The sequence below is a fragment of the Schistocerca gregaria genome, chromosome 3 (assembly GCF_023897955.1).
Source record: "Schistocerca gregaria isolate iqSchGreg1 chromosome 3, iqSchGreg1.2, whole genome shotgun sequence".
Taxonomy (NCBI): Eukaryota; Metazoa; Arthropoda; class Insecta; order Orthoptera; family Acrididae; genus Schistocerca; species Schistocerca gregaria.
Genome location: NC_064922.1, coordinates 849,511,358 through 849,528,444, shown reverse-complemented (window position 1 = coordinate 849,528,444; position 17,087 = coordinate 849,511,358). Strand labels below are relative to the sequence as shown.

At 38.3% G+C, this 17,087-nt stretch overlaps 2 protein-coding genes across 3 annotated transcripts in view; one reads left to right on the top strand and one right to left on the bottom strand.

The window, feature by feature from the left end:
* Positions 1-13,809, top strand: part of LOC126354776 (uncharacterized) — a 121,297-nt gene extending 107,488 nt beyond the window's left edge. The window contains exons 3-4 of the mRNA XM_050004673.1: positions 4,326-4,601; positions 12,299-13,809. Coding sequence (XP_049860630.1) covers positions 4,326-4,601; positions 12,299-12,527 — 505 coding nt within the window. The 3' untranslated portion in view covers positions 12,528-13,809. The remainder of the gene's footprint in view (positions 1-4,325; positions 4,602-12,298) is intronic.
* The window catches only part of LOC126354775 (adenosine 3'-phospho 5'-phosphosulfate transporter 2), a 50,728-nt gene continuing 46,588 nt past the window's right edge, over positions 12,948-17,087 (bottom strand). The window contains exon 6 of one of the 2 annotated variants that reach the window (XM_050004671.1): positions 12,948-16,622. In XM_050004671.1, the coding sequence (XP_049860628.1) occupies positions 16,442-16,622 (181 nt within the window). In that variant the 3' untranslated portion in view covers positions 12,948-16,441. The remainder of the gene's footprint in view (positions 16,623-17,087) is intronic. The other variant, XR_007565381.1, reaches the window with a different exon arrangement.

Sequence of the window (17,087 nt, the reverse complement as noted above, 5' to 3'; positions counted from 1 at the left end):
TTAGAATATTGAATTCCCGAACGATTTCCAAAATGGAACATCCCAGGGTGTAGTTCCAACTACCGTTCTGTGTTCAAAGTCTGTTAATTCCGAGCGTCCGAAAAACCTTTTCCGATGAATCACGTGAGTCCAAATGACACCTCCACCAATGCACTGCCCTTTTATACCTTGTGTACACAATATTAACACCATCTGTATATGTGCATATTGCTATCCCATGACTTTTGTCACCTCACTCTGTATGATCGGACTTTTTCCACATTGGTATGAGAGGAGTTTCAGGTACTGTGTGTGCACTTCTGCTTCCCAGACTGCAAGAAGTGGTACAACAGAAGCAACTTCCCTGCCCCTCTCTTTATAGACAACCAGGGTGTGACTGAACAACACTCAAAGAAAGACACCACATACATCTTGGAAAAGGTTTCTTACGATGCTTGAGATACAATCGTTAAGGGAGGAAACAACAGTGTACGTATATACACCGTGCAGGTGGTGCACATAAATGTGGGCAAATATCAGCCTGCACAGAGGGATACAAGCTGTAATTCTTTGCACAATCCATGTGAACGAAACATGAAGGAAATTTAATATATGGTTCAGTAAAATGTACCCTTTGCAATGCACTTCGTAGTGATTTGCAGACACAGATATGAACATGGGTAAGCAGTGCATGGGGAGCAGGCGACATACCTGTATTTCTTGTTTTGTACCCAGCATCCACAAGAGCAGAAGTGACACATGGGCCTACAGAATGCTTAAATGTTGTGAGTACTCAAAATCAGAACTGAAACTATCTTCTGCAATTCCATGTAATTATACTGATACAAATTACAAATCAGCAAAATGAAACAGTGTGTTCAACAACTGCCAGTACGATTTTGGACCATACAGTACTGCTTATCAGCCACTGTTAGTAATGAGTTGACATTAAGAAATAGTACACCAAAGTCTTGGACCCTGTCAATTCAGAATTAGAGTGTCCAGATTCCACGATACAGTTCACACAAAGTATTGTATCCTTCGGGCTGGTTTTTTGTCATAGCTCACTGGATCCATACAGTAACACTACAATCCTTCCTATGAGAGAGAGGCTCAAAATCTTTTCTGGCTCAAAAAAAAAAAAAAAAAAAAAAAAAAAAAAAAAATCACAAGACAGGGCATAAAGAAAAGTTATTTCATAGTCACATTACAAAGTAATACATTTAGGCCAGAGACTTTCTAATACTGTGAGTAAAATGTTTGTCCTGCAGTACAAAATAAGTTGCTGGTTCAGCTTTATTTTCATTCTCCGATATTAATCTTCGTTCACCAACTATTTGTTAAACTTGGGAAACAAAAATTGCCTATTAGAAGTAATTGTAACATCTGGATGATACAGAAGCTCTTTGAAGTGAAAAATATAAAAAGCACACATAGTGCTCGAAATGGTTGCCAATGTATTTTTTAGTTGAATCTAAGTAAATATCTAAAAAAAAAAAATAAGGATAAGACATCTGGCCCTGCTTATTCCATGTCCCTTTCTCCTTTTTCTTAGCTGCGAATTTTGATTATAATTTGGTACTTCAGTTTTTATTCCACTTCTTGACATTAAAACATTAGAAAATAACTTCTTGAGAAACACTTCCAAACTTTTGTTAAAATTTACATTTGTTACATTATGTGTGTATTACTTTATTGTTCTCCAAGATAACAATTATTTCTCCATCATCCACCATTGGGTAACAATTATTTCTCCATTATCCACCATTGGTGTAGCCATACCACTAACTACAGTTCTACATGTTGAAACACATAGAAACATCCAGGCCAAGATAGTCAACCATGTTTTTCATGAATATTGTGGATACTAACTTATTACAGTGTGGAGCATTTCAGTGAAAAGCTCAGCTACCAAAGGTCATTGTGACAATATACTTTACGAGAAAATAAGTGAGAAACATATAGGTGGGGTTATTTTTTCTTTGTGTATTTGTTTAAAATGAAAGTTTCCCATATTATTATAAGAGTAAACACTGGCCAGAACAAGAGGAAAATGTCAAACTTAGTTGTGATGCAGTTGTCAGGTACACTGATACATTTAGTGCTGACTTGTATCAGCCATTCTATACAGATTATTTTGAGTTTGTGCTGGCAAATGAGACAGGTTTTGCACAGAGTGGAATAATAAATTACCGTAATAACCACATTCGGGCAAATGCAAATTGTTGAGCAATCAGTGATGCTAGGGGTCAGTTTCATTTTAATGTCAATTTGGGAGCAGAATTGTCTGTACAGACTCATAGGGCCATACAGTGCCCCAGACAAATTTGGAGACTGTTACTCTTAAAGAAAGACAACAGATCTGGTTTATGCGTCACTGGGCAACACATCATTTTCTGTGTTTTGTACTAAAGTACCTAGCACAAAGATCTAATGTGTTATGGATTGGTCGAGGAAGTATTGTAGTGTGGCCTTCCTGTTCATCTGATCTTACTCTTACTGATTTCTGGCTGACATTAAAGGCATTGGTATAATCCACACCCACCTGTCTACAATATGCACACATTGCAGGACTGTGCATATCAACCATGTGACTAAATATGAGGATGGTCAGGTGTGTACCCATTACTTTGTAATTCTTAGAGACAAAGAACTGCAGAAGGTGTGAAATGGGTGGTAATCACAATGAGTGCCTCTTGTAGTGTTGTCAAACAGATAGCTAACATAGTACAGAATGGCCCATATCTTACAGTATTTGCTTCTGCACACAAGTGTGTAGGACCTTTTCCTTCTTTGATCGGTAATATCTCCTAATATCATATTATTACTCGGTTAATTATTGACCCTTGCATGAACTGAGATATTGAAGAAAGCGTGTTTTTTATTATTATTATTATTATTATTGAAAAATATACTGTACTTTGAGTCTCTTTATGGAATAACTTTTTCTGTTATCTGCCATAATTTTTTTTGGTTATGTTTTGTACAACACATTTAAGGAAATAATAGGCGCTCTGCTTCGCGGTGTAGCTTGCTCGCCAGGTTTCGAGAGCGTGCAGTTCTGGATGAGGTATCGAATATATTGCTTCCCCCTACTTATACCTCCCGAGGAGATCACAAATGTAAAATTAGAGATATTCGAGCATGCACAGAGGCTTTCAGACAGCCATTCTTCCTGCAAACCATACGCGACTGGAACAGAAAAGGGAGGTAATGACAGTGGCACGTAAATTTCCCTCCGCCACACACTGTTGGGTGGCTTGCGGAATATAAATGTAGATGTAGATCCCCATTCTAAAGTGTGGTTTTATGTCTTTTATTCATAATGTTACCAATGTGTGAAGTTCTGCATTCATCTGCTGTTATATTTAGGTGTTCCTATTGTCCATATTTACATTTACAAGAAAACCTAAAGACAACAGAACCATGCAGCACCTCACACATTGGAAACATAACGAATAAGTGGTATAGAGATACACAAAAATGCATGTCAAAATCGTAATCATTTCCATAAACATGTCACACAAAATATAAATAAAAAGAAAATTGTGACTGATAGCAGAAAAACTCATTTCTTAAGAAAAAGCGATTGTTTTTGGTCACAGGGTTTCACCAACCAATTCTAATGAATAAAATTTAAAAAGCAACACTTTTTAACAACATTTAAATACTCTCTAAAAGAAAAGTACAGTGATTAATGCTTGTTTCACTAACATCAAATATTTCACAAAAGTATCAGATAGCAAGATATGCATAACCTTCTTCTATCATTGGAACATCCCCATGCAAATCTTCATCATTACATGCAGCAAGAAGGTGATGCGAGGCTACTAAGATAAACTGTATTTCCTTTGGACCCTACTTTATACAACTGAGATACACAGTCAACTCTTGATTTTTTTTGAACTAGAGTGATATGTAACATTTAATGTATTGAAAGAGGATTAGGAAACTATTTCAAATACATAAATGTACTCTCATTTAATTATGCTGGGTTTAATGATGAAGCCTCATGATGTTTATAGTGCAGTAGCAAATTCCGGCAATTTAGTATTTCAATTTTAGCAAATGTCACTTTGTCAGGAGATTTCGATGCAAATACTAATAAGTGTTCTATCATTGTTCTTATGATTTCAATGGCTTTCAAAGAGCATTAAAAACAGTGCACCATTCCATAAAAAAGAACAACATACATGTTTAGTGGTAGCTTCCACATGTTAATGTACAGCTTCACTCGTTCCCCATCCCATAAAGCTCTTCTCTGTGGTATGTTAAAGAACCAAGTTCTCAAATTAAATCTACACCTCATCAGTGCGATGTCCTTCTGTATATGTTCTTCATTGCAGCCGTGGATCACGCTACAGCCGGACCCCATCCCGCCTCTCCCGGCCAGCCTCAGAGCTGTCACGATCGACGGTGAAGACATCACGCACTCAGCAGTCACGGGCATCCCGTGTGTCGCGGCGTGGTGGGCTCGTCGTGGAGACGATGGCAGCACCCAACCCATTCTGCCCCAACACACGTGGCATGTGCTGCCTCATGCTGCTAATCAACCTTGGATTGATACTCGTCACCCTTGGCTTCACAGTAGTTATACAGTTCTTTGAACCACTGTTTGTGTGGTGAGTATTTAGAGAAGTTACGAAGTCAAGTTACACCAATTTTCATACTTTCACTACCCAGTATCAAGGTCTGTCACAGTAGTTCTGAAAGAGTGTCACAGTTAAAAAATGAAAACTTTTGCAGCCAGAAAAGTCATGCCTAATTTGGTCCTCATGCAGGTTGGCCTGCATATAAAGTGCACCAATCATAAATGACGTTGTCTCGTATCATTCCATTATTGTTTTAAAATTAGAAACACTTACCTGTCCTTTCATTATTGCTTCAGTTAACGCAGTGATAACTTGTGCTGTCATATGTGCAAGTGAGCAGCAGTGCTACTAAATAAACAGTAAATGAGGTGAGAAAAAATTTACAGTCTGTGCAAGAAAATGACCCAGATTCTGAGCTAACAGCACAATCCCACAATGAGACAGTTATCTATGGGATCATCAGTAATCAAATAAGTTGTTTGTAGGGATCTGATGCAGCTGCACTACTTAATGTTTTGAGTGTGTCATTACTGTGGGATAACACTTTTATGTGGCAACAGAGCAATAAATTTAAGTTTATTTTATTATTGTTTAATTAAACAGTCATTTACCTCATATAGTGTTAAGTTTACTATCATTGTTTAACTAAACGAAGATACAACTATAAGTTTACTCATACATGTTTACCTTGGCTACATAAAGACATCTATTCATTATATGTGTACAAAGTACACCCACTCGTGTTATGAAAAACGGGACACCTGCTCAACAGTTAATGAGCACAATGGACAAAAAATTAATCACCATGAGGAGATATCACACTTATACTGTGTAACACCATCTGTAGGTTTGATAATGGCTGCAAGTCAGTGAGGGAGAGAGTCCACATGCTTCCTCGGGTTTGTCATTTTCAGATAGAGCCACTTATTTATGATTACATCCTGTAGATCTATCATACTGCATGGATGTTGACTGCTAGGTTTTGTGAGATTCTGATTAGTTGATTTCCTAGGACAGGCAAAATGTCTCTCGTGCTCATCAAACCAGGAATGTATGCCTGCGGTCCTGTGAACACAGCCGTTGTCGCTTTAGAAGGCAGGAGTGTCCACAGCATATGCATCATAAAGATGTAGAAGAAAGGGAGCACTTTATCACTAGACTGTTGAAATAAGCATCCTGGTTCATGTCCACAGTGAATGGGTTCAATGTATGGTGCCATAAACATCACAGAGCTACCACTAGCCTCAGTCGCAGCCTCCACAAACTGCAGGTTAAATGCCTCAGTGGACAGCCAGTGCACTTGACGAGTTGCACCAGAGCCAAAACTTACTTGTCACACCACACTATGCCTCCTGCCAGCTTCTGTCCAGTTTATATTCATTGGCATATTGAAAATGTGCAGCTTTATGTGGTGCTAATTGGACAGTTCACTTTGATACACCAACAAATTAAGCAACTTCATTCTCGGTGTGGTCATGGGAACATTGAAATGCAATAATTTATTTTTGGAATTGTGTCATTTCACCATATTGCCCAGTCTTACTGCACCAATTCCATACTACTGACTAGTACATACACTGCCTGCCAAAAAACGTGAAGGATGCATAAGGAAAGTAGGAAGTGAATGAAAATTCATGAGTTGAGAGGATATGTGATGTTATTTCAGCAAATTACAAAATTGAGTCAAACGAATAAAGAAATTGGCAGTATGAGTCCACATACCAGTATGATGTTGCTCACCTATGTGTACACACTGATTTGGTTGGGGACAGTTTCATAATGCCATTGTATCCTCTCCTGAGGCAAGCTGGCCCACACCTGTCGAAAAAGGTCCTTGATGTCCTGGAACTGATGTCTGATTGGTTCCACATGTTCTATCGGGGACAGACCAGGAGATCTTGCTGGTCACAGAGTACTTCGACATTGTGCAGATAGTTAATGCAGATGTGCCGTGTATGGATGAGCATTGTCCTGTTGAATCATGGCATCACAATACTGTCGCACAAGAGGTAACTCATGAGGACACAGGACGTCTGTAACTTCCTTCAGTCTCTACCAGCTGTAGCCTGAAGTCATACCTGGTGGCTCCACACACAATAATTCTACGAATAACACTGCTGTTCCTCTCTAAAACATTGGAAGATTGGGACCTCTCTCCAGGTCACCGTCATACTCGCCAACAGTGGTCATCTGGAGTAATGCAGACCTGTGATTCATAGCTGAACACAATGCAGTCCTAAACATCAGCAATACATGCATCTTATCATGGACCAAGTGAAGTGGCACAATGGTTAGCACAGTGGACTTGTATTCAGGACGACGACGGTTCAAACCTGTGTCCGGCCATCCTGATTCAGGTTTTCCATGATTTCCCTAAATCATTTCAGGCAAATGCCAGGATGGTTCCTTTGAAAGGGGATGGCCGAATTCCCTCCCCATTCTACCCTAATCCTATGGGACTGATGACGTTGATGTTTGGTCCCCTCCCTCAAATCAACCAGCCAGGCTGATCATGACACCACTCCAAATGCAGCCATTTGTGTTGTGGTGTTAGTGGTAGGTTAGACATAGGATGGTATTTATTACTCTGGCTGCTGCTAGTCTTCAGCCAATCTTTCCATATAACAAAGAATGTTGAAGGGAGTCCATTACTTGTTCTCAGATGGAAAGTGCATACATGGCAGTAAGTTACTACAGTGGTCAGACTTCATCAACCAGAGCCTTGATGATGAGTATGCCTGCCCTCACATGTCCATGCATTCTATCAATGGGCCACTGTCACACCCATATGCCCCTCTGGATAGTGCATGATTCAACTGGGAGGCCAAATAAAGATCCACAATAAGGGTTCCCTCAAACACTGTCAAATGCCAATAATGTCATCTCACACGAGTACGTAGCATCTCCGTGTCCTTCACAGTAATCACTCAACACCTTACACTGTTCATGCCCATTGTGTACCCTGCCAGGTAACAACACTAAACACAAACAACACTAATGCACTCTGGTGTCCATTCTACCTGTCACAGAGGATTGCAACTCCTAATCATTTATGTACTAGCTGAGGGTTTGTACTAGTTGAAATTTTGTTGACATCTGTCTTCTGGATGCTTGACTTTTTTTGTCAGGCACTGAACATAATAATTGATTGCCATGATGTAAGTCAGCAATTGAATGTTGCATGACAACTCAAAATATGAAATGTATTCACATTTGCAAATACAAACAACAACATGCATGTTCAAAGGAACACTGCATCATGCTTCTTAACAACACAGGCACCGCGATATTTCACTGACCACTTAATACCAGTTCTACACCAACCTCAGCACTCCAAAGTGACCGGTGTGTTCTTTGATTGAAGTGAGCTCATTATGGACAGTTGTGGAGAGACTGAATGAATTTCTCTATGTTACAACATTCTCCCCCACTTAAAGATGTCCAACACAGTGGATACAAAATGCTGGGTTCCTACAATGAGTTCATTCCACCACAGTGCAACAGCCCAAATATTTTAGTAAGTGTGATATCACAGTTAATAACATTTGTTTCACAAACACAGAGTTAGGGATGAATTTGCAATTCTGAAGAAAGATTATTTATTTTTCAACCTAGTTCTCTATCCAGAAAACAGCCTTTTCCTGAAGTGCCAGCCACCTTTTTTGTAAGCCCTCCAAAAAAATAAGAATTCTCAAGTTCTCTCAGTTCCATCTATGCCATAAACTTAGCCTTAATCAAGCAGATTTGTTTGACCTGTGAGCCATTTCTTGCAGTGATTGTGCTGGCCGAATATGGAGGATGATACAACTACAAGGGTTGGAACTTGAATTGTGGCAACTATTTATTCACAACTGATATAAAAGAGTTAAATGTTTGCACCTGTTACTGTCCTTCAAAGTAGTCACCAGCATTGTGTAGAACCCGTTGCCAGCAATGCAGAAGGTGTAGTATACCATTAGCACAATCTGTTCGGTCTACTGCCTGTCGAATCTCTGGAACATTTCTGAAGCGAATGCCATGAAGTGGTTCCTTCATCTTCGGAATCAAATCAAAGTCACCAGGACTTAAGTCCAGGGAGCACAGTGGATGGTGCAGTACTTCCCAGCCCCATTGACCGAACAGAGCAGTCACAGCTTGCTCTGTATACGTGCCCGCGGATTGTCGTGCAAAATGATGGGTTGCACAAAAGTATTGCTGCTTCTTTCGCAAAGCTGCTTGCAGATGATGCTCAAAAAATGAATAGTAATACTGTGCATTGATAGTCTGCAGTGGGGGAACGTAATGCATTAGGATAATCACAGTCTTACATGAGAATCACCATAACTTTAGACCACTCCATTCGCACCAACATAACAGGCTCTGCTAACGGTATACTACGCCTTCCACATTGCTGGCAGCGGGGTCTACACAACGCTGCTGACTACTTTGAAGGACAGTAACAGGTGCAAACATGTAACTCTCTTGTATCAGTTGTGAATAAATAGTTGCCGCTATTTAAGTTCCAACCCTCGTATTTATGAACTTCTGCTGCAACAGCTACTAAGGAACATGCTGGTATGTTCTCATATCGAAACAGCACCTTCTTCTCCACCAGCTTCCTGTAATTCCTTGTTGAATTAGTCTAACATCTCACTGTAGTGTTGTCTAGTAATAATTCTCATTTCAAGTCTTTTGCATCCCAGAAACTCATCACAATAATTTTCCCAGTACACTGGGTCCTCTTCGGCTCCTTCGGAGCAGATTCATAAGATGCAGGTTCGAATCCTGCCTCGGGCATGGATGTGTGTGATGTCCTTAGGTTAGTTAGGTTTAAGTAGTTCTAAGTTCTAGGGGACTGATGACCACAGCAGTTGAGTCCCATAGTGCTCAGAGCCATTTGAACCATAAGATGCAACCACACATTTTGACTATTGATGATTATGACAACATAATGCTAGAATTATGTCTCATTGACACAAAAAGTTCTTCAAACCTCATTTAAATTGTTCCTAACACAGCTTCGAAGTTAGAAGCCACACCTGCTCATAGTACACTGTTAGCTATGATGGCATTTATGAGGCTGTTTTTTATCTCAAACTTAAGCGGAAAATTTATTGCAATTCCAATTGACACATGTTTGTACTCTACTACTCCTTGCACTTTTGTTCATCAATCAGCAAGAAACAAGCATTGGCTACTTCAATGTTGCATTCAATAACCACATCTGCTGGTATTGAGGGGTGATCCAGATCGAAAAATTGACATGCAACAACATTTAAATTCCTAGAACCAAAGTCTAACTTGTCATTAATGCAGAGCTTTGGGATGTGACGTAATACTGAGTAATGAAGATGCCACAAGACTCGAAGCACCATATTGTTACTGCCCGAAACATTTTGTACGTTGCATTTCTTCTTCCCCACATACAGTTTGTGCCCGACTTAAGTCGATCATTTTCGTATACGTATAATTCATTACCTGCAGTGGATTCTGAGTGATGGGAATGTTTTGTTACTTGCATGTCTTCATCCCAACATGGAGTACATTCCAATCTGGTCATTATTACATTCCTCCTATTTATTAATCCTCAGTGGGCCAAGTTAGTACTGGCTTGAGTGCCGAATACATTAAGTCATTCGCCATAAGCAGCTTGGGCTGAATCTGCATTGCTCATAAACTTCCACTTCATTTCTCCCAGATATATTTCACATGTTATGCTGTTTCACTCAGTATGGTTTCTGCCATATGGCAAATTGCAGGCTTATCCATTTTCCATGTCATTAAAGGGGCATTTCCCCAAGCTACGGCAAGTGGCTTGAATGCACCAACTGGCAGTTGCCAGCTTTACATCACTGCTAATTGCCACTGCAGAGCGGGCACAACTATTATGTCTGTCTGTAGTGGATGATGTGTGGCAAGGGGGGAAGGGGATGTCTTCAAATAACACAGTTGACAAGCAGTAACACACTGTGCTGCTACTTGTGTTCTTTATTGCATGTAGGGTGTTTTTGTGTGAAAAATGATGTTGCAATAGACAAAGGGAAATCAATTACTTTGGTACACAAAGGCCTATTCAAGAGACAAATGGGACAAGACTACAGACACAAAGATTGCAATGCCACAATGAATGCCTCAAGGGAAGGGAAGTATGCAGAGAACTTTATGAACAATTTAAAGCCTTAGACACAGGGAATTATACATACAGCAAGTTGTGCAATAAAAGATTTCACATAGGATACTCTCATCAGAGCCCAAATGAAAGTACTGATTTTAACAAAAAGCTCTTGCCAGATCATAATGACCACATTTTTTATGTGAGTTGCAAGAACAGCAATATTTCTGGAAAGAATGAGTACCACAGCATGACTCACAAAGTACACTAACTAAAAACTCGAGAACCTGAGGCAGACTTATCATTGATCCATAACGAAACATCATGTCCCCTTACTCTGGACACATATAGATATGAGTGTCTTTTCAAGATGAAAAACTTTTTCAAACCTTCAGGTACATTTTGTACATCATAACATACTGTCAAAATGCAGCGAACAGTCAGTTACGTGGCATCATTTCATGTTTGTGACTCAACTGCTCATGCTTGACTAATGGTGAGATAAACAATGATAAGATAAGGCATTCATTGTGAAGCTGTTATCCTATCATCTGTGAAAAAATCAATTTTTTAGTAAATACTTCTTTTAAAATAGTGTGAGAAATATTCTGGTGCAAAACATCATGTGAAATGAAAAACCAAAATTTTACTTCTTCATATGAAAATTAATATGTGTCTTAAAAAGCTATCTCCAGTATCAGATTGGTGTACTTCCATTTACATACAAATATTTTTATAGCAAAGACACGGGATGCTTCTAGCTTTTGGATCTGTCACTTAGAGAATGTTTGAAGTGTCAGCAGTAAATGTGGCACAAAGAAGTTTACTGAATGGCGGAAACCGTATTGTGTGAAACAGGCCCTTCTGCCGTGGATACAAACACCACATGTGTGAACTGTATGTCACCAACATAACTAGTTCGATATGCTCACATTTCTTGCAAAGTGTCAGTTCTATTGTATGAGTCATTAGACTATTAATATTAGTTTATGTCAACAATAATGTACTAACTTTTCTCATTGGGTACCTAATGCAACCTTTATGCAGTGAAAAAGAAGCAAATGGTATGACTTTCTCAGAGAAGAGTCAAGAAATAAAACAAAATGTGATTTGTGTCAACAACCATACTCAGACAGAAGAGAGTCCAGAGCAAGTTTCAAACAGACATTTATACAGAATAACATTTAATAATTAAACTAAAAAATATTTTGTAACATGTACCGGTCTCAGCAACACCGAATACATATAGTACGAAATTTAGTCGTTCCTTTACAGCCTTAACTGATGGTGAAGGTTCAGCGTAAACAGCCTACAGTTTCACTTTTATCTCATCATTCAATTTCCCACCCAAGAGCAAAAAGTCATGTCACTGAATGATACTGTAATGGCTGCTAAATCCATCTTGACTTACAAATCTGTGTCACTTTTGTTTTAGCTTAGTTTGTTGCACAGCAACATATGATGGTAACACCAGTTTGTGTTAGATGTGACATATGTTGAAAAATATGGGTACTTGCGGAACCCCCCTGGTATCGCTTATAATTTTAAGAAACTGAATAAATGTCTACTTTGTACACTGTTGATACATGTAACTCATGAGTACAACATATTTACTGTTGAATTCTGTTATTTACAGGATCTTGGGGATTGTATTTTTGGTGTTTGGGTTTGCCACCCTGTTTGGAAGCCTGGTCTACTGTGTATATCTGTGCAGGGATGCTAAACATCCAAAAGATGTAAACCTCGAAGATCTCTACTGGACGCATCACTGGCAAAAATCGGTAGGCACGACAGATGTCCGCAAGAGTGACCCAGACCGTTACAGCGACCGTTATTCCGTTGGCAAGTACAGTGACAGGTACTGAAGATGACAGAAGTGATTACACTGTCGAGTAGCCTGATGGAAACTGCGTGGTAGCTGTGGTGTGCATGGTGTTGAGAAGAGGACACTGTTGTATAACTTTTGGTGCTAATGTAGTGTAGCAACTACAATTAAAGTGTAAACTAACTAAGTGTATTTTAATCTAGCTGACTGTTACATAATAATTTTGTTTCACTAATGCCACACTGGCGTCAATGATGTAATTCTCCCCTCTCCTCCTAAAAAAAGCCTGAAAGTTTACCTGTATTGTCTTTATTACATATGTCACTTGTATTTGACTGTAACAATGCTGGACTGTCACATTTGCAGTGATGCTTCGATTGATGTAGTTGGCTACTTTGATGTTATACTCGTGTTATACAGACAAACAATGAAACTGGCCACAATTATTAGTGAATGACGATACAATCATAGCTACAAGTGTATGTGGAAGGCCAAAGAGCCTTGTTTATTAAGACAGGAGCAGTACAGCCTAAAAGCAATAAGTGTAAAAAAAGTAACCTCGGACCATATAGTGGATGTTATCGGATGTGTTGAGAAATAGGATACATACAGAAATAAAAACTTAACACACACACACTAATGGAGAGAAAACTATACCTAGCTTTTGGAAATGTTAACTCCTTGGGAGGGGGTGGGGGAGAGTTCCCATCTGTTGTGAGGATGAGAGGAAACAAAGCGAAGGAAAAGGAATCAGAGAGAGAGAGAGAGAGAGAGAGAGAGAGAGAGAGAGAGAGAGAGAGAGAGTAGGAGGTCAAAGACAGAACTTTGGTAAGTGCCGATATCTAATGTACTGTGTACTTCAGACAGAAAGTTGAATATGTACCGTGTATCTATATTTCTTGTGGAGATTACTTAAAACATCTATACTGCAGTGAGTAAGCCTGTTATTTGCTACCCAAAAAGTTTCCAGTAAATTCCTATTTCATTTTCACTTTAATGTGACAGATAAAATATCTCATTCAAGATATTTTTATGCAGATTCTTTGTATATGTTTGTTCTCTGATAATAACTTCATACTTGTGCAAATATTGTTACAATAGACTTTTGGTTTACTAAATCATGACAGATAAACAAAGCAATCCTTTAAAAATTCATCCCTTTACTGGTAGGACTGAATGTAGATTCGCAGAATGGGCCAGTGCTTAAAATATCCATTTGATAAAAGTTTACAAAAAAACTGAAATATTTTTAGTCACTCTTAATATTGCTGAATAAAGTGTTATGTTGATAATATTAAAATTCACCATGTGGAAATACAAAATGAGTTATAAATAAAATGAATCCTGCTATTTCCAGATACAGGTGTCTTTACCACTTATGCTATAGAGTAATTGCATAGTACACATGGTGTCACAAAAAGGATAGAATGACACCTGTGAAAGAACCAAACTTGATAAAATTAACTTAAATGCAGCACAAACAACATGAGTGAGTTTTGCACATAATTTAAGTTGTGCTCATTTTGTTTTCTGTCAAAATTCCAAACACTATAAGAACATTTATAACTTCTTTCATATATATTAAAGATGGTATTCCTATTAGTTTGAAATCCTCTTACGAAAACATGCACTAATTGTGTCTCATCAGTCAGTAAATGTGCCAACAAGTTAACACCACACTGTCAATAGTTCTGCAACTTCACAGGTTTCCCTCTTTTTATCTTATATGATTTTAGTAATAATGCATGCATGTGTGAAAATTACTAGAAAGTACATATTAAGAGGGCAATTTCAGTTGTTTGAGTTAATATAATATCACCAGAATACAATAATTGCAGTTAATGGTAAAACCAGTGAGGGTAAGATATGCAGACTGGTCACCCTTTTTATTTTACTGCCAGATCAGTAATTATGTGTGAAATGTGATCTACATCTGATCAGCAGCCACAGCACATTTTCCAATACAACACTCGTGGCTGCCGCATCGCGGTCGGGAAGTGGGGCTGAGGCAGCTTCAGTTAACTTTTTAAAATATGACGACACTTGGTGTATTTGTATTTTTAGTTTGACAATGTCCATTATGGACAAACATTAGTAAGTGTAATTCTGAAGAAGGTTGGGCTATCCCAATTGAAACCTAGGTAAATCTAGGTAACTCCACAACTGAGGCTGTTAATTTTGAATTTAACAAAGATAAATACTGGCGCCAAAACCTCTGTGTCTGTGTTTCGACCGCTGCATTTTCATACATTATCCAACAAAGGAAATACAAATTTCATATTGTTCATCTTCGAATGTAGCAGTATTTCAATGTACTATGAAAATCCGACTGGCAAGACTGGGATGTTTGTCAATATGGGAAACTCTACGTTCTGAATTTTTTCCTACCTCTGAGAAGAGATGGTTGCTAATAGGAACTTCTATGAATTGTGAATCACATGCAGTAGTCTCTTCACCATAAGAATAATACAAATATAAACATTTTGTCGTGTATTCTTTCATGTTTGCAGCTATCTCATTTAAATCCTGTTTGCCTAATAAACTACGAAACTAGAGTGAGACAACAGTAAACGCGGAAGAATACACATATCATGTCATGTTTATATTAGTATTATTCTTATGCCTAATAATGATACAGTCAGAAATGAAGCACGGCAATTGACTAGATTTTTAAATCTAAGATTACTCTAATTTCGGTGCAGAATGTAATGTACTAAAAGAGGCGCCTGCAAAGATTTTCAAATGGAGAAAAATTTTCGCTATACTCTCGTTCAGAACATCCTCTATCATACGCAGCCTATTATTTGGTTCTTGTTGTCTTTATCAAAGAAAGCAGCAGTGTAAGTAACAACAAATAGCAGCCTCTTGACATTGTTTCGCTAATGAGATGATTCCTCTCTCTCTCTCTCTCTCTCTCTTTTATTGTAAGTGGCGGTACCGTGCACAAAATCAAGCCATGCGGCGACAGGCTGTAAACAGTCATTATCAGAAAGCGACAAACAATGCATGGCACAATACAGTAACGCATTTTCAGCTTAGAGTGACGTAAACACCTATAACAGAGAGAATGGCACTTATCAGATCAAAGAAAAAAAAGCAATCAATTCAAACCAGATGAAGCACGTGAAAAACGAAGGGTACCCGTGTAAATACGGACGGAGCGTCTGACGCATAGCAATGGCTACCTGGTAACGGTTAACTGCTAAGCTTATGACTCGAACCAAACTACTGTAGCTATATCGTCATGCATTCGACCTAACTTATGTCTCATATTATAATGGACCAACTTTGTTTCGATTTGGAGGTGCGCCCTAAAATTTTCTTCCACCTTGAATTTCGAGTCTCAAATTTCAGGTGCGGTTTAGATTCGGGATTTTTTTTTTTTCCTTTATTTAGTCTCATTTTTCAGGTGCGGCTTAGATTCGAGTAAATACGGTAACTCGTATCATGTAACCTTATGGTTACTAACACATTGCAGTTAAGGTTTTTGATGTTTCATTATGTTTGTGCAAGAGAATGATCGTTATCCAAAAATAAATCTCTGTATTGTTGGCTCTTCATGGATACTCTCTCAGTGGTACACTATTTACTACTGTATGTGCAGAGAACTAATACTATCACAGAGTAATATACGGGTGTCTACCAATTACATGTCAATATTGTGGAAACTCTGCCAGTTGTCTGACTGAGTTCTCTGGCGTACGAAAATTATTCTCTTAAAAACATACTGTAAAGGTTGAGAAAACTTTGAGCAGCTACAACATTTCTCGCATCAGAGAAAGATCTTTTAAGTAAAAAATAATAAAATAATTTATTTTCTTACAAATATATACAATACAAAATACTGATGTTTGTAATCTTTGTACAAAAACATAAACTAAGATATTTTGAGATTCTTTCATACTGTGTGAGACTCTTCTAGAGATTCTTACATATCACAGCTAGTAATAAACTTCATACATGTGCCAAAGTATGGCTATGAGAAGAGTACTTGTTGTACTTCAGTTTTATTAACAAATGTTGAAGTTTTCGTTGTACTTTCCCAAACAGTTCTGGAATGTCTGTTTTACCTCTGTTCTTGCTGTACACATTTATGTAAATTCCCAGTACAACAAGCATGCCAGACCATACATATCTGTAAGAAGAAAAACAAAGTGCTACAGTTAACAGATAATATTAACAATGGAATTGTATAACATATTCTAAGTGTGACATATGCTGATGACGATGCATAAAGTGGGTAAAAACAGTCAAGGCACTGAGAAAAGAAAAATGCTTGGGGAAGGTTTTTCAATAAGATGGTTTACACTGGAGGGATAGGAATACAAAGGAACTTGCAAAATTAATTACAAAATGTCTGCAGAGGAAACAGTTCTCATAATTCTGAGCAGTGCTAGGATTACTGTACTTCACATGAAAGGATATAGGTCTGTAGTTTTTTGCCTATCAGTCACCTCCTCATTATGTACAAGACATTCTATACAATTACCACCAACTGCACTGAAAAAATGTTGCATTTCAATGATACAAAGGAATACTTGAGGTTTGGAAGTGAATACAATGCAACAAACCATTTACACACCATAAATGCAACTACAGA